This window comes from Pseudorasbora parva, chromosome 11 (assembly GCF_024679245.1).
Source record: "Pseudorasbora parva isolate DD20220531a chromosome 11, ASM2467924v1, whole genome shotgun sequence".
Taxonomy (NCBI): Eukaryota; Metazoa; Chordata; class Actinopteri; order Cypriniformes; family Gobionidae; genus Pseudorasbora; species Pseudorasbora parva.
Genome location: NC_090182.1, coordinates 40,659,864 through 40,676,626, shown reverse-complemented (window position 1 = coordinate 40,676,626; position 16,763 = coordinate 40,659,864). Strand labels below are relative to the sequence as shown.

General features: G+C 37.4%; 1 protein-coding gene across 1 annotated transcript in view; it reads right to left on the bottom strand.

The window, feature by feature from the left end:
• Positions 1 to 16,763, bottom strand: part of atp10b (ATPase phospholipid transporting 10B) — a 74,934-nt gene that overhangs the window by 38,998 nt on the left and 19,173 nt on the right. The window contains exons 3-9 of the mRNA XM_067457962.1: positions 16,212 to 16,297; positions 10,126 to 10,232; positions 8,911 to 9,042; positions 8,344 to 8,471; positions 7,519 to 7,771; positions 4,288 to 4,502; positions 1,495 to 1,644 (exon numbers count right to left, since the gene is read on the bottom strand). Coding sequence (XP_067314063.1) covers positions 1,495 to 1,644; positions 4,288 to 4,502; positions 7,519 to 7,771; positions 8,344 to 8,471; positions 8,911 to 9,042; positions 10,126 to 10,232; positions 16,212 to 16,297 — 1,071 coding nt within the window. The remainder of the gene's footprint in view (positions 1 to 1,494; positions 1,645 to 4,287; positions 4,503 to 7,518; positions 7,772 to 8,343; positions 8,472 to 8,910; positions 9,043 to 10,125; positions 10,233 to 16,211; positions 16,298 to 16,763) is intronic.

Sequence of the window (16,763 nt, the reverse complement as noted above, 5' to 3'; positions counted from 1 at the left end):
ATTTTAATTTTGATCAACGTTTCATGGATAATTTCCAGAATATTTAATAAATAAATATCCGTCAGGTTAAAGTTACAACACTAATGCTAATCATGAGTGGTCCATTTAGAAGATGGCGATCTTTAATTAACTGTAGGCTACATCAATAAATTACAACAATTTGGTGCTATGGGCACTGACACTGAGACAGGCAGCGGAAGATTACGCTGAGCTTGCTTCTGCTTTTCAAACATGGATGTGTGACAAAGGCACATAGGATATATAAACTCTCTAATGTGGATAAAGGCATATTTAGTCACATCACTATACAACACATCCTTATTAGGAGAAAATATAACCCATCGTTTTAACAAGAAAAATGTTGTTTTAACGACATATCTCGTTATTACGAAAAAAGATGGCGTTAAAATGACATATCTCGTTATTATGAGAAAATATGTTGTTTTTATGACATAACATCTCGCTATTACAAGAAAAGATGTCTTTAAAATGACGTAACATCTCGTTATTACGACATAATTGAGTGAAAAAAAATTATATGTATGTGGCAGCAATGCGTCACCGTAATTATCTTTTGAAATGTTAAAAAATAAATACAGTACGTCCGATCAAATACATTTTACCAACCCAAAACCTATAAATGGGTGCTAAGGTATTGATTATCTGTAAAATTACAAATGGATTTTCTCTAAATATAATAGTGGTAGTAGTAGTATTTATTTGCACCTTTATTTTAAATCATTGGTAAAAACCCATTTCTGAAATGAATCAGATTTTCTGTATAACTGTGTTTTAATTATGATAAAACTGAAATGCAAATATTGAACCTGAGCCCATGTTCCCATATAACACTCTAATAATCTAGTTCTTCAGGTACTGTGAATCTGCATACATTGTGACTGCCTCTTAAGTTGTGATGGGCCCAGGGTGATACAATCATGCTCCATTGGTAATCAACTTAATTAACGTTGACCCAATGTCTTTGAACGTCTCAGTGCTACAGGTCTGAGGCCAAATATAATTTCTACCCTAGACAAAGTGCTTTGCTCGGGGTCCTCAAGTGCAATTTGGGAAATTAGCACTGACCAGCAGTGAAGGATACTCAGCTACGCTAAACTTCTCTCTCAGACTCAACTCATTACAGACTTGTGGGGTGGACTTGGGGGACGCCATCCGCCCAACTGATGAAAAATCTAATTGCCTCCACCAAGTGAGCCATTGGCGCTTGCTTGAGAATTAAAATGTAGTAATTATAAAACATACCACTGGGCTGCGAAGCCCTAGCCAAAGAAGAATTAGTCATGTAGGGGCAGTAATAAAATATCTCGGGGCAATGAGTCTGCGGCCACAGGTACTAATTTACATAATTTACATGGTGGGCTATTATTGTTATTGTTTTGACATGAGGGCAGTTTTTGTGCTGTGAGTCAGAGCGCTAAGCATGTCCCCAACTCTCTCGGCCCCAGCAAGGTTAGTGCTGTCGCACGCTCTCACCCTCTGTCTCTGGGCCGTCACTGTGGAAACCACCACGGTGTTGCATATGGCCAAAGCCAGAAAAAAGTCCAGGTAGGGCCCGCTCTGGATGCTCGCCATCTGACGGTCCACCTCCAGCATCAGCTTCCTGTCTGGAACCACCACCGTTTCCTGTTTGAGGAAATAGGGACGGTTAGGCGCATAAGGCAGCGGGACGCGAGACAATCTGTACAGTATCAGTAGCCCATGTTTAATGCACCCCAGCAGCCCCATATGTCAACTGATCGAAACATAGCGGATCAGAGCCAGCATTGCTGTGCTCATAACTGACACCAAACTGCTCGGCCATCTGCTGGGCAGACCGTGAGCATGCAGGAGAATGGAAGGAAGATGGGTCAGGGACAAGATGTCAGAAATTACACACTTCAGCTCTATTCAAATGATTTAAACCATGATTACCATGTGTCATTTCCATTAATTGTTAACTTAAGGGGTATCTGTGTGTACAGAACCAAACTGAAGAACTAGTGTTTAATGCCCATCAGGGATGTGTTTTTTTTATAGTATGCACAAGGAAAACGAGCCTAGACTTGTTTTTTTGTTTTTTTGCCAGATCTTGCAAGAAAAAACAGCAAAAAAGAACAAGCCCATCATAAGCCTTTCCAAATACACACTGAAAAATATAAAAAAATATGCACCACCCACTTGAACAGGTACTCACTGGAATGTCCAGTTCCCCCTCTCGGAACGTAAAGGGTAGAGCTTGACCTAGTTATGTTTAGGGATAGGGTTTTTGGGGGGTGTGGCTGGACCTTAAGCTCCCATCCAGAGAGAGGGAGCTGGATGTCCGGCTCCAACCATTTACGCTGCATTGAGCAGTCTCTCCTTTAATATCACCGTAAAAATGACCTCTTTATATGGCAAAACTTCCAAGAGTACACTCTGTGGAACAGCCTTCCCAAACATAAACAAAACACAACGTCTCTGTTGACAGTTTCCCAAGTTCACACTTGCATATAATCAGATAGCGTAAAGGTTATGCGTATTTGGCGAGCTGTTATGGGACAGAGATAATATCTGTATGTGCTGTATACCTCATGCCACGCTAATTGAGCAAAATGATTGCCGAGCAAAATGGGCTTCTTGTTTATCTACTCGAGGCTGTTTACAGAACACTGTTTTGAAACTAAAATGGCAGTTTTGGCAGTCTGAAAAAGTTTTTGAAAACTATACTGTGATCATCTCCATTTAAACTACAAAAACGCAAAATGTATAAAACAAAAAACAACAATGACGCCATCCGCATTGAGTCTATAGGCGCATAGTGTTTCCTTACAAAGTGACATCGCCACCTACTGGCCTGACATGAATAATTGAAAGTTTTAGTAATTTTCACTGATCTGTGTGAACAGGTATCATAATGACAAGTAGGGCTGCACGATCAATCGTATTTTAATCGTGATAACGATATCTGCTTCTGTTAATTGATTTCAAATAATCGTCACGATATTGACCCGCTCGTTATTTATCCTAAAAAGGTGTTTTTTCTTTGGGGTTTGCGTTGATAACAATCCACTAGCAGTCAAGCTTGTCGTTGCCAGATGCAAAGAGCTTAAATCCCCCAAATAGAGCTTTGTTTCTTCACAAGACACTTGTGCTATTAGTATGACTAAATCTGCCATGATCAAACCGACGAATTTCAACCAATGCATGGATCTCCACCTTACTGTTTGCAGAATAAACGCACCTTTACTGATGTGACAGTTCAATCGGAAAAAAAGGAAACTAATTTAGAATTATTGGAAATAATATTACGAGTTTCACCGTTTTATCTTTTGAAGTTCCTAAAGGTTTTAGCAGTTTTCATAATGTGAATCAGTTTAAAATGATATCGCCACTGGTAAGTTCTAAAACACAATATGCAAATGTGAAAAAAGACAGTGTTATTAACAAACCACACATAGTGAACACCATAATAAAGCATACTATGTACAGAAAAGTAGATGAGCCCTGAATAGAAACGAAACGCATTTAATTAATAATAATTTCCTCTCATAAAGAAAACTCTTAACTTGGCTTAGTGTACAGTGATATTAAAAGACCAAACTTAGTAAACATTAAATACTAATAAAGCATAATATACAGAAAAATTGGTTTCTGCAGAATTTGATCTTTTAATATCTTTTTCTTTATAATGGTTTTCTATGGGATGAAAACACAACGTGTAATTAAAGGCATTGTGTTCATATTCTGGGCTCAACTGTTTTTCTGTACAGTAGCCTATGGTTTATGATTTTTACAGAGTTTGGTCTTTTAATATCACTGTCAGTCAATTAAGCCACATTAAGCGTTTTTCACATTAAGCGTTTTATAATGTCCCTAGCCATAGACATTATTTAATGTCATCATTCTTTGCTTTAAGAATTTGCAGGGCAATCTGAATCTGTGGTTTGTCTCATTTGCAAACGAAATGTGTTGCTTTAAAAATCGAATGTGAATACAGATTACAAAGCGTTCGCCAAAACCATGTGTTTTGTTTTGATTTACGATCTAATGAAGTTATCATAGTTGGTTAAATGAAGTCGGTGTGTCACCACCTACAGGCCTTTTGGGGATGACAGAATAAAATGCATTTAAAGAAAAAATGCAAGAAAATGCATTTTCATTTTTAGCACATCTTTGTCATGTAAACGTACCCTAAATTGCCATTACGTCAAAACATGAAAGAGACATTTCTTTCAAAACAAGTCATCCTGAATTCCCAATCTTCACCGTGAAGCACAGATATCAGCGTCTTCTGATCTATGATCTCACCAGAGGACTGCTGAAGGCCATGTCACTTTGGGCTCCCGCTGCCACTTTTGATCTGCGTCGATTGGCAGCTGTGACTTGAGTGTTGCCGTGATTTTTGTATCCCGTGTGGTCGTCCTGTAATTCTTCCAGAGGGAAGAGAGGAGGAAGATTTGTCTGTTGATAGAGAGTGACCTCCTCCTCTTCATTTGCACCACCGACAACTGCCAAGCGAGCAGCTGAGGAATGACAAAAATTAAACCTGTCCTTATTATTCCAATTTATAACAATTAACAGCAAACAGAACAAAATATTTAACTAAAACAAAATAATAATTTTTTTTTTTAAAAAATGCAGTAAAATGATCATAAACAAAGTCAAAATAGAAAAGATAAATATTGTGGAATAATTTAAAGGGGTCATGAACTGAGAAATAAATTTTTCACTGAGCTTTTGACATATAAGTGGTCATCATACTATGAGAATATCCTATAAGGTTCAGAACTGAAAGCTTCCTTGTTAGTCCAAAAACAGCTTGTATTGTAACCACCCAGCAAACGACTCGTTGTGGAATGTGCCCAGGGCTGGACTGGGGCTAAAATTCGGCCCTGGCAAACCCAGAACATCCGGCCCATGAGTTCCCCGTGAATGTTTTTGCTGGGGTTAGGGCCTTAAATTGGAGTAAATATATAAAACTAGAACAAGGACAAATCATGATAGATATTATCGAATTTGGTACGAATGCAGGTAAACTTAATATTGCACTTTTGTCACACAGAAATGCCCTTGACAGTAAAGCACTGATGATTTTGAGCTAGGATGCAGTAAATTAAATTTTAAATGCTGTCATCATTTACTCACTCTCGTGTCCTTCCAAACCTGTGTGACTTCTGTGAAACACAAAAGAAGAAGTTTTGAAGAATGTTGGCAACCAAGCCATTTTGTTTAGGCTACCATTTGAATATTGTATAAACAGACTCAAATTATTTTATTTTATGCTACACGGAAATAAATTCATTTAGGTTTGGAATGACATTAGGGTGAGTAAATGGTCACATTTTTGGGTTAAACTCCCCCTTTAAAAACAATCATATTTTTCAAGAGTTAACACATAATTTAAGTAAGACACTGATATCTATCTTTCATGAGGCTATCATTGAAATATAATTAAATTAAATTTCATTAGATCTATTAAAAAAGTTAATTACATTTTCAAAGAGGAAAAAAAGTTTCCCCTCAATTCATGGGATCCAGACTTTAAAACTGTTTTATAAACTGTAGTTTAACCGTAGGCCAGGTTCATTTAAATGTAAGATCATGGTAGTCACAGGGTAAAAAACATAGACTGTTAAAAACCTTGCTCCTCATTATAGTGCTATATGAACTATTATATTATATAAACTATTATATTTGTAATTAATAAAAATTGTAAACACCTGTAGAAAATACGAAAACAGCCTCTGTGAAAGCTATTTATATTCTGCAATATTAATTTAAGCAATAATAGCAATATTTTCCAAAACACCATATTTCTTCACTGTTAGTAGCTGCAAGGCAAATTGTGGTTGTGCTAAAGTGAAACGTTTGTGTGTATTACCTTTTTCCACTTTACCTCTTCATGAATACATGCACGCGGCTGTTTTCAGCTGATTCAACACAGAATCTGTAATGTTTCTATATCACACGATTGTATAAAACAAAATTCAGAGTCAAAGTGCCGTTCATAGAGCAGGATTTAAACACAGCGTGCATTTGTCGGCGGGCTGCGCTGTGCAGATATTTGCCTTTTGCAGTTCCATGCGCTCTAATAATTAATAAATAAATAAATAAATAAATAAATAAATAAATAAATAAATAAATAAATAAATAAATAAATAAATAAATAAATAAATAAATAAATAAATAAATAAATAGAAAAAAAGTGCCTAATATGGAGGGGAGGTCTCTCTCGCTTTGGCTTGTCAATTCAGAAGACAAACCAATGGGCCGCTGTCGCTGCATGTTGTCAGTGGCAAAAAATAAAAAAATAAAAAAACCTATCGGCCCCAAAGTGCGTCGGCCCACCGGGAAAATGCCCGGTATGCCAGATTACCATTCCAGCCCTGAACATGCCTATCTATGACAGATAGTTGAAAGACCGCCTCTGACGAGGAGAGAAGTGTAAAAAAAGTACCTTCCAAAAATCATAATGTTAGCAATGTGCGTTTTTTTAAATTTAATTAAAAATTAGAAATCTCAGCACAGGCTTTGAAAACAGACTTTTATGATTTTACGATATGGACTCGACAGTAATGCCAAACATGTAAGTAAACGTGTTCATTCTAATGCCTGATTTGTGACCAGTGGTTATGTAATGATTCATGTACAGTCAGATGTTCTTTGTCTTTGTGTCAGTAAATCAAACCAGTGGCTAAACGGTCAACTTCACATTGTTTCTCTTAATAATAATAATCTGTTATTTAAACTGTGATTAAGTTATATACAGAAAGTGATCAAAGAACGCTCCCTTTACTATCACTGGAGCTGTCAATCAAACAGTGTGAGTGTATCAGTGACTGAGTTCTGAACTCATGCCAAAACTCACGTTATAATCAATAAGTCTCTTATTTACATTGTGTTTGCACTGTTAGTTATGATGAAAGCATCCGTTAGTGTGCAGAAATCGAGTTGATGACGAGATCACTGCATTCATGAGCTCAACATGTCTGTGATCGGCTACAATGCAGCCTTTCACAATCAAAATATAGATCTAAATATAACGCCACAACCAACACTTTGCAATAGTCAACCTTGAGAGCTGTAATAGTACAAAAAGGTAACGTTTTGAGAGAGTTCCACATTTCATACTAGCCATTTCAAATGCAAAGATGTCACCAATCACAGCAGTGGGTGTTTACACTGAAGTCACACAGCAGCCAATCACAGCAGTGGGCATTTACACTGAAGTCACACAGCAGCCAATCACAGCAGTGGGCATTTACACTGAAGTCACACAGCAGACACGCCCCTTCAAACAGAGCATACAAATTATAGGGCTAAAATCAAGGAAGGAAAAATGCCTTTTATTTCTAAATTAATCCGTTTTGATGTAAAATTAATTCTAATATTATAAGTAAACCACGAGAAATATTATAAAACAATAAACCTATGCAGTTCATAACCCCCTTTAAAATAAACCTATTAAAACTTACAAAATACATTTTTTTTAAAAGGGGGAAGCTAGCAGGAGCACAGAAATAAACTGTTCAAACGCACCATTCTCTTCGTGACAGTATTCAGTCCCCATGATGGTGCAGCGCCTGAATACCATCTTGTTTTCTGTAAGCGTCCCTGTCTTATCTGAGAAGACATATTGGATCTGTCCCAAGTCCTCTGTGATGTTCAGTGCACGGCATTGGACCCTCCTGTCCAGCTCCTCATCGTAAAGCTCCATGTCCTGAGTGATGAAGTAGATCTGCCCCATCTTCACCAGCTCAATCGACACATACAATGACACAGGAATCATCACCTAGAGAGAAAATTAGTGTTAAGAGCGAGGTAAACACCTGCAATCTCAATCTTGGCCCATTTTAATGAACAAGGTACAATATAAAGCTTAATAAAAATAAATAAAAATAGCTGAAAGAAGAAGAAGAGGTGAAACAAAATGTTATGAGCTTTTTTATATGAGGTTGGCAACACACCCATATTGTGGATAGATGCACTTTTATGGATATTTTTGATATTTTTATTTATAGTAATGTAGCACTATAACAACAAATTAACAACGGGAAAAAATGAAATGATTTATTTACTTGTGTTTCCACCCTGCTACAGAAATTGTCTAAATGTTCCTTGGGTGTCAAAATGTGGGACAGTGTTTTGGGAAAATCAAAGTTGATAATCAAAAACACTGCTTTACTACAATGACTTGAACATCAAAGTCAAAATTATAACATTGTTCTGCTTGTGTATGGCTTCTTCATAGACCATCAATGCCAATAAAGAACCCTTTATGGTCAATTTATGTAAGTGTACCCTATTAGTGGGGAGTGGCCATTGCTTTTTTACAAGTTGCCATGTAAGTGACAGATTGTTTACCTGTAGTAAGATTATCATTGTGAAGAACATGTAAAATCCTGCTAGCACTGAAGATGTATGCTGGCCATTACGGTCAGGGACGATGTACGAGGGCATGGTAGTAAAAGTTTCCAACCAGATTGAATGGCCTGAGAGACAGAGACATTTACATTCATTAATGTCATAATGCTTCTGACAGTACTGTATTTCAATACAGATATTCCAATAAAGCGTCATTGAACTTGAACCATAGTGAAAGAGAGTGAGAATAATCATTGCTTTCAAAAGAGGTCGGTGTATGAGTGAGCTATTCTGGGTATCTGTAGTGTCCTTCTTTGGCTCATGCCTTACAGAAGGAAAAGAGAGCATGAGGGTTGCGTGTGAGGTCGTAACAGCACTTTATTCTTTATCTCTGCGGACTGTTGCGAGATCAGCCGTATGCTGAAGCAGCTCAGAAGAACAGACACAGCCTCGTTTTTTAAGTTCACAATCAAAGTGTCATTTTGGAGCTTGTATGTTAAAGTAATGTGTTCTCTGCGGGGTGTAGTGCGTTGTGAATTATCGAGGGGGATGTTCCCCGTACTGTACCCAGGGCTCCGATGAGACACATGAAAAATAGAAGAACCACACAGAAGAGAACATCCGTATTCATCTTCCTCTCAATCTTGCTGCGTTTGTACCTGGGCCCGCTGTTGTTTAACATGGATTTGGTCTCTTGTCCTGTAATGAATAAATCACATTGTAAAAACAAGGACATTTGTAAAATAGCAACAACCATTTATAAGCCATGCCATGTGTATAATTTATCAAGACAGAAATAGTGGGCTACAGAAAATGCCATTTTTAAGTCACAAGTACAGAGCGGAACTATAATTCCCCATTATATTAAACAAAGCTGTTGCACATGTTTGCATTATAGACGGTTTCATTGATTATAATGGGAGAGTGTTCTAGTTTGCTGCGTCACTGCCAGCATAAATGGGATGTTAAAGACTTTAAAAAAAAGAGTCTGGCTGTATAGCTTGGGCTTATTGCACTATTAGATGTTAGAGTCACAGTATATTAGGCTTTATTGCTGCAAATGAGGATGGATGATGATGAATGGAAATGTGATTTATAAAAACAAAACGGCTTACAGATGATATATGGGAAATCTAAAGAAAAGTTTGGGCTTGGTGGTATTTTTGTTACGTTTTTTTTTAAGTGTTATTCTTACAAAAGCTGCATTTATTTAAATAAAAATGCCATGTAAAAACAGTAATATTATTATCATGTAAAATAACTGTTTTCTATGCTAATATACTGTACTGTAATATACTGTATTTGTATGTAATTTATTCTTGTGATCAAAGCTGAATTTTCAGCATCATTACTCCAGTCTTCAGTGTCACATGATCCTTCAGAAATCATTCTAACATGATGATCTGCTGCTCAAGAAACAGTTCTTATAATTAAAAGGGATAATTCACAACTAGCTGTGTATTACATTATTTTAATGATAAATTAAATTATTTCAAAGGTCCTTACAGCCGACGACAGCAAAAGTCCAGAAAGTACCATGGTAATCATTAAGCACCATGACAAATATTAAAATATAATTTTGGTATGGTACATTCACAGCCCTTTAAAAATATATATTTTACTGTAGTATGATGTTACTGTGATTCATTACTTCATTAAAAAACAATAAATATGTTTGAATGTGCATCTAATGTTTGTGTATGGAAGTAGGCTATAATGTATAATAATATAATGTATGTGAACACACAGTACTATGGACGGCAGTGTGATGATGAAATGTACCTGCGTACACCACTATTCCAGCTGCATCATCAGTATTTTTCACTGTGCACCCGCGCAGCAGAAGACTATCGATGCCGAAGCCTGTTCTCCTCTTATCAGGCCTTTCCCTGTGACATCAAACACAGCATCTTCCTTAGTCACCCAGACTAATTACCTCAGTGTGTGCCACGTGAGTAACGGGCCCGTCTTTGAATGAAAGAGGAGGATAAGAGCTTTATAATGCTTGGGAACATCAGAATCATCTCTCAGCATGATAACCCAGTTAATATGGCTGCAATGGGACCAAAAAAATGGCCAAAATCTGTTTCTCAGCCTACCTTATATCATGCTGTGTGGGGAAACTTTGCACCGGTATTTTAACCTTCTGATGGTGGTGTAGGTAGATGTTACATCCATGACCTTTCAACGTTACCCATTAGTGTACATGAATGTCCTCTTTATATGTTGTATTTATTATTTATAACAATATGAATTCAACATGGCAGATGACATGGCAAGTGCTAATGCAACAACCTCTGAAATATATTGTAGTGGACTATGGAAGCCCATTTCATGCTTTGGTAAATCACAATAATGGCATAATTATGAGATATAAAGGCAAAATCATTACAAAATAGGCAGAATTACGACAAATCATATTTATGAGATTAAAATAATCTAAATTGACAAAGTTGAAATAATGAGATGAAGTTAAAAATTATGACACAGTAAAGGTCTTTGCACACCGAGTCCGATATTTTCGCATTGTGTTTTTTCGTATTCGTGATCCGAAAAATTTGTCACGCACAGAGACCTTGCACACTGAGTCCGATGCGTATTAATGAATACGTTAAGGAAAAAAACGCAAAACAAGACAAAGTGACGTCAAGTGAGGATTAGGGCTGTTTCGAATGCCATTTTTTGAGCTTCGAAGCTTAGGTGGCAATCAATATCGAATATTCGAAGCTTCGGTAGGTGGGGCTAAATATATAATAATAGTGTTGGTTTGCATTTGTATCATCTTTCACGACTTCACGTTTCACTCTTCGGCATCGTAAATGTGTTGCGGCAGACCCAGTGGAGTGCAGTGTTGCATTTGGTGCAATATGATCAGGTGGCACACATTCTTTAAATATTAATAACCATTTAATAATCTTTTAAATAGAACAGTTTCCGGTACGCATTACACGGGCAGGTTTATGCTCCGAAAAGTCTGGCTCCATTATCTTCATTAATTTTCTGAAGCCTTCGCCTTCAACTACATTAACGGGCCTCATATCCATAGCGGCAAACTCTACTATGGCATCTATTACCTCTTTCTTTCTTTTCTCTGTTAACGTTTTTCGGAATTCCAGGATCTGCTGTGAAGGTTTGGGTTTTGTTGAGCATGTTGATGGCTGCGATACCTGTGGATGTACCTATAAACAAATTATTATTAGCCTGTGCTGCTGTATGTTTTTAAATAGTGTCGTATTTGCAATTAGCCTATTTATCATAGCAAATTAAGCGCATAAAAGCAGTTTTTTGGGGGTTTTTTGCCGCGTGCTACTTACAGAACTCAGGTGATTTTTCAAACTTGTGGTGCTGTTGTGGTAGGCCAGTTTCAAATCGCATATTTGACACACTACTTTTTTCTTGTCATCCTCACTTAATTTAAAGTGCTCCCAAACAGCTGAGGTCTTGGGCATTTTGTACCTATTCAGTATGAGATGAAATAAATCATTACGTTCGCCAACGGGTGGTTCAAGCATGAGTGAGAATGAGTCCGCGACGGAAGTCACGTGTAAAAAAAAAGAAAAGATTATTCGAATCTCAAAACTGAAAATCGAATGCCACCTCACCGAACGAATATTCGAATATTCGATTATTCTAGTACAGCCCTAGTGAGGATGATTTGTTTGTCCTTAGGATCACAGATATGCATACGCTGAGGAGATATTAGGTTACACTCCTGCAATCGCGTAGAGAGGAAGGAGTTTCCCCTCCTATCAAGGGGGAATATCCAGACCATAGACCGTAAAAAATATGGACGACTCGACATCATCCGTTTCCGCTTGCCAGATTTGAAGCTTTCAGGTGGCCTGCATGGTGCGGACATCTTGGGGCCGAGTCTGCGCAGTAGAGTTTTCGGGACCGGAGTTGCGCAGTAGAGAGCAGGAAGTAGAGCAGGAAAGCTTCAGTATCTGAGAGGAATACTGCTGGCTTGATCCAGACCGACAGATTCGAAGTTTTCTTTGGTGTCAGTGGCTCAGTGTGAGTCTTTGTTAGCGATACTAGAGCCACATATTAAAAAGAAGACCACTAATTTCTGGAATCAATTGAATCCCGAACAGAGACTGGCAGTATGTCTATGGATCCGCTCTCACACACACACGCGCGCTATAGCTGTGATATAATAATATTTGTAGTATTTTTGCTAGAATAATATGTTGCCTATGGTGGCTCTGAGTTGTCAAAACGTCTCTCAAAATGTGTTTTTACGGATGAGAAAATGCAGAAAATCTAACCTGTCACAAATTTTTTTTTGACGGACGAAAGTTTCGGACGCAGTGCGGAAGCGTGATTGACATAACGTGAGAGCGAATCAATTTTTTGACGTGCGAAAATTTCACAAGCGAATTTCGGACTCTGTGCAAAGGCTTTTAAGCTTAATTATGAGATTTAAAAAATCAGAATCATGACAAAATTGAAATTATGAGAGTCAAAATGATGAAATACTAAGTTTTAGGACTAATTATGGATTTGAAAAAATCTGAATTATTACAACGTTGACATTTTTCGTTGAGTAATATTTTGACATGCATGTATTTAAAGTCCCTGTAAAGTCAAAATTAAATAGGTGTTGAGTTTGTCACACCACAGAAAAAAGTACTGTTCACGACGGCACCAGATGTCTGTAAAACTATTCAGTGTAAAAAGTCACTGCAGAGGCAGGTGTTGGTGTTGACCCTTAGCTCTCTATCCAGGTAGCTGTTCACAAAATTAAAGGCCCTAGGAAGATGAATCTGTATTTGAACTGGGTCATCAATGTAGTAGAAATGTGAAATTATTTTTGAATTTGGTGCCTTCTAGACTGAGAAAAGAGAAAATGTATTTTTGTCTCATGGGGATGAAAGACTACAATTCCCAGAATGCTTCGCTGCCCTGTGAGGCCATTCCCAAAGCCACCGCTACTGGATTACTGTGACTGAGTTGGAAAAGACACTACAATTAAAAACTGAACGTGTCTGTTCAATATAATGAGTGAGTCACCGCACAAGTATCACAGCACTAACTGCAGGAGTCAGATAAATGAGCTGAATGAGCTTTAGTGATGAGAGCTGAGGTAATCGCGACTACACTCGCGGCATACATTCACAACGCGAGTTCAGTATGGCGCGTTTCAGTTCATGCCTTTGCAAGATTAATTTTCATAGAAATTAATTCGAGAAGTTAAAAGACTTACATTGCTCACCATAGCTCCGTTTAAATGAGTGCCTGTAGCTGCGAGCTGAGCTCTGAGTGTGTGATCTCCCATCCCCCTTGCGTGGGTTCAAAACATGCGGAAATGGCTCCCTCTGCTGGCTGTAGTCTTTAGCCTTTGGCCAAACATTCCTCCTATGATGCAAATATCGTCAATTTGCATCATAGGAGGAATTTTTCCAGAAATAAAATGCACTACTGATACAAAGCCATATGCTAATCGCTGAAGTAACCCTTTAATCTACCTCTTCTTGAAATCATCGTTTTTGTTTTGTAAGCTGTTTTGTAAATTGTAATCTGTAGTAAAAAAAACCAGTATGGACAGTAACTTGACCGTACATACAGTACATTCAATGGAGGAACTGAAAGATTTCGGACTACATATAAAATATCTTAAACTGTGTTCCGAAGATGAATGGAGTTCTTACATTAGGGTAAGTAATTATTGACAGAATTTTCATTTTTGGGTGAACTAGCCCTAACGGTCTCGCTCCACAATTCAGTAGCCAACTACAGTTTACAGTCTTTGTAACATGTTTCAGCAATACATTTCTAACATTTATATATTTAGAAACAAATATCAGAATTGACTTTAAGATATTTTTCTTATATTTATATATAAAATATTTATATAAATAAGATAAGAAATAAAAAATATTAAAAAAATAATATATATATATATATATATATATATATATATATATATATATATATATATATATATATATATATATATATATATATATAGTGAGGAAAATATTTAAACACCCTGCTATTTTGCAAGTTCTCCCACTTAGAAATCATGGAGGGGTCTGAAATATTATGCATACTCTAAAAAAGGTAGGACATAATCTAAAAAAAAAATTCCAGAAATCACAATGTATGATTTTTTTAACTATTTATTTGTATGATACTGCTGCAAATAAGTATTTGAACACCTGAGAAAATTAATGTTAATATTTGGTACAGTAGCCTTTGTTTGCAATTACAGTTTCCTGTAGTTTTTCACCAGGTTTGCACATACTGCAGGAGGGATTTTGGGCCACTCCTCCACACAAATCGTCTCTAGATCAGTCAGGTTTCTGACTTGTCGCTGAGAAACACGGAGTTTGAGCTCCCTTCAAAGATTCTATACTGGGTTTAGAGGTAAGGCCACGCCAGAACCTTGATATGCTTCTTATCCTGGCTGTGTGATTCAGGTCATTGTCATGTTGGAAGACCCAGCCTCAACTCATCTTCAATGCTCTAACTGAGGGAAGGAGGTTGTTCCCCAAAATCTTGTAATAGATGGCCCAGGTCATCCTCTCCTTAATACAGTGCAGTCGCCCTGTCCCATGTGCAGAAAAACACCCCCAAAGCATGATGCTACCACCTTCATGCTTCACAGTAGGGATGGTGTTCTTGGGATGGTACTCATCATTCTTTTTCCTCCAAACAAGTTTAGTGGAATTATGACCAAAAAGTTATATTTTGGTCTCATCTGACCACATGACTTTCTCCCATAACTCCTCTTGATCATCCAAATGGTCATTGGTAAACTGAAGACGGTCCTGGACATGTGCTGGTTTAAGCAGGGGAAACTTCCGTGCCATGCATGATTTCAAACCATTACGTCTTAGTGTATTACCAACAGTAACCTTGGAAACGGTGGTCCCAGCTCTTTTCAGGTCATTGACCAGCTCCTCCCGTGTAGTTCTGGACTGATTTCTCACCTTTTTTAGGATCATTAAGACCCCACGAGGTGAGATCTTGCATGGAGTCCCAGTCCGAGGGAGATTGACAGTCATGTTTAGCTTCTTCCAATTTCTAATGATTGCTCCAACAGTGGACCTTTTTACACCTAACTGCTTGGCAATTTCCCCCATAGCCCTTTCTAGCCTTGTGGAGATGTACAATTTTGTCTCTAGTGTCTTTGGACAGCTCTTTGGTCTTGGCCATGTTAGTAGTTGGATTCTTACTGATTGTATGGGGCGGACAGGTGTCTTTATGCAGCTAACAACCTCAAACAGGTGCATCTAATTTAGGATAATAAATGGAGTGGAGGTGGACATTTGAAAGGCAGACTAACAGGTCTTTAAGGGTCAGAATTCTAGCTGATAGTCAGGTGTTCAAATACTTATTTGCAGCTGTATCATATAAATAAATAGTTTAAAAAAATCATATATTGGGATTTCTGGATTCTTTTTTTTCAGATTATGTCTCTCACAGTGGACATGCACCTACGATGACAATTTCAGACCCCTCCATGATTTCCAAGTGGGAGAACGTGAAAAATAGCAGAATGTTCATTTCTTAAATATATTCACGTGATGATTATACACAGTACACACACACATATTATAAACTTTTATTGCAATTAATCGATTGCCTGACACAATATTTTTTTATGTGTGGCAGTAATGGGTTCTATAGTAGAAAACTGGTAATGGTTATGTAATTGTTTTTAATAAAAAAAAGGAGACAACATGTTTTCCTTTGTGATGCATCAAAGGGTTTAAGCAGTTTTCCTGATTAGGAAATGACAAATGTGAAGGCCAGACAAATGCTGCTCATTGGTGTGAATCTGACAAAAGAGGCAGTCACGATGGAGTCGTGATGTAGTTAATTGTGCATGAAATTGAGTGAAATTGATTTCAGATACTCACACATAACCTTTGAACAGGTTGAGGTTGTTGTTGGGGTTTTCACACACTACAGTACTGTCAAATATTTGAGGTTGAAATGGTTCACCCTAAAACACATGAGAGAGATGCCATGCATGATTTCCCTTTGTATATATCCTAATTTTTTTAATTACATTGGAACTGACTAACAAGAGCTGTCCAACAAGTCCTACTGGCAGTGAAACTACACGTGGCAAACTGAGCAGTCATGAACACAGGACCAAAATAAACATCAACTAGTCATACCTGTACATGTTCAAAGACAGAGAACAGTGTTTTGTGTCACTCAGACTTGTATGACAGGTATGTGGGAGTGTTCGGGAGTTGTTAGTTATCTATTACAACAATCACACTCTTTACTGTTCTCAGACATCTAGCTGACTCATAATGAAGAGTTAAGCTTTATAAACTTTGTGACCTGATGATTATAATGAAACTTCAGAAGCTGTCAAAGACTAAAGTGTAAAGACATATATTTTAAAAACACAAATTATACTGTACACTGCTGTTAGTGTTTTTATTTTTATTTTGTTG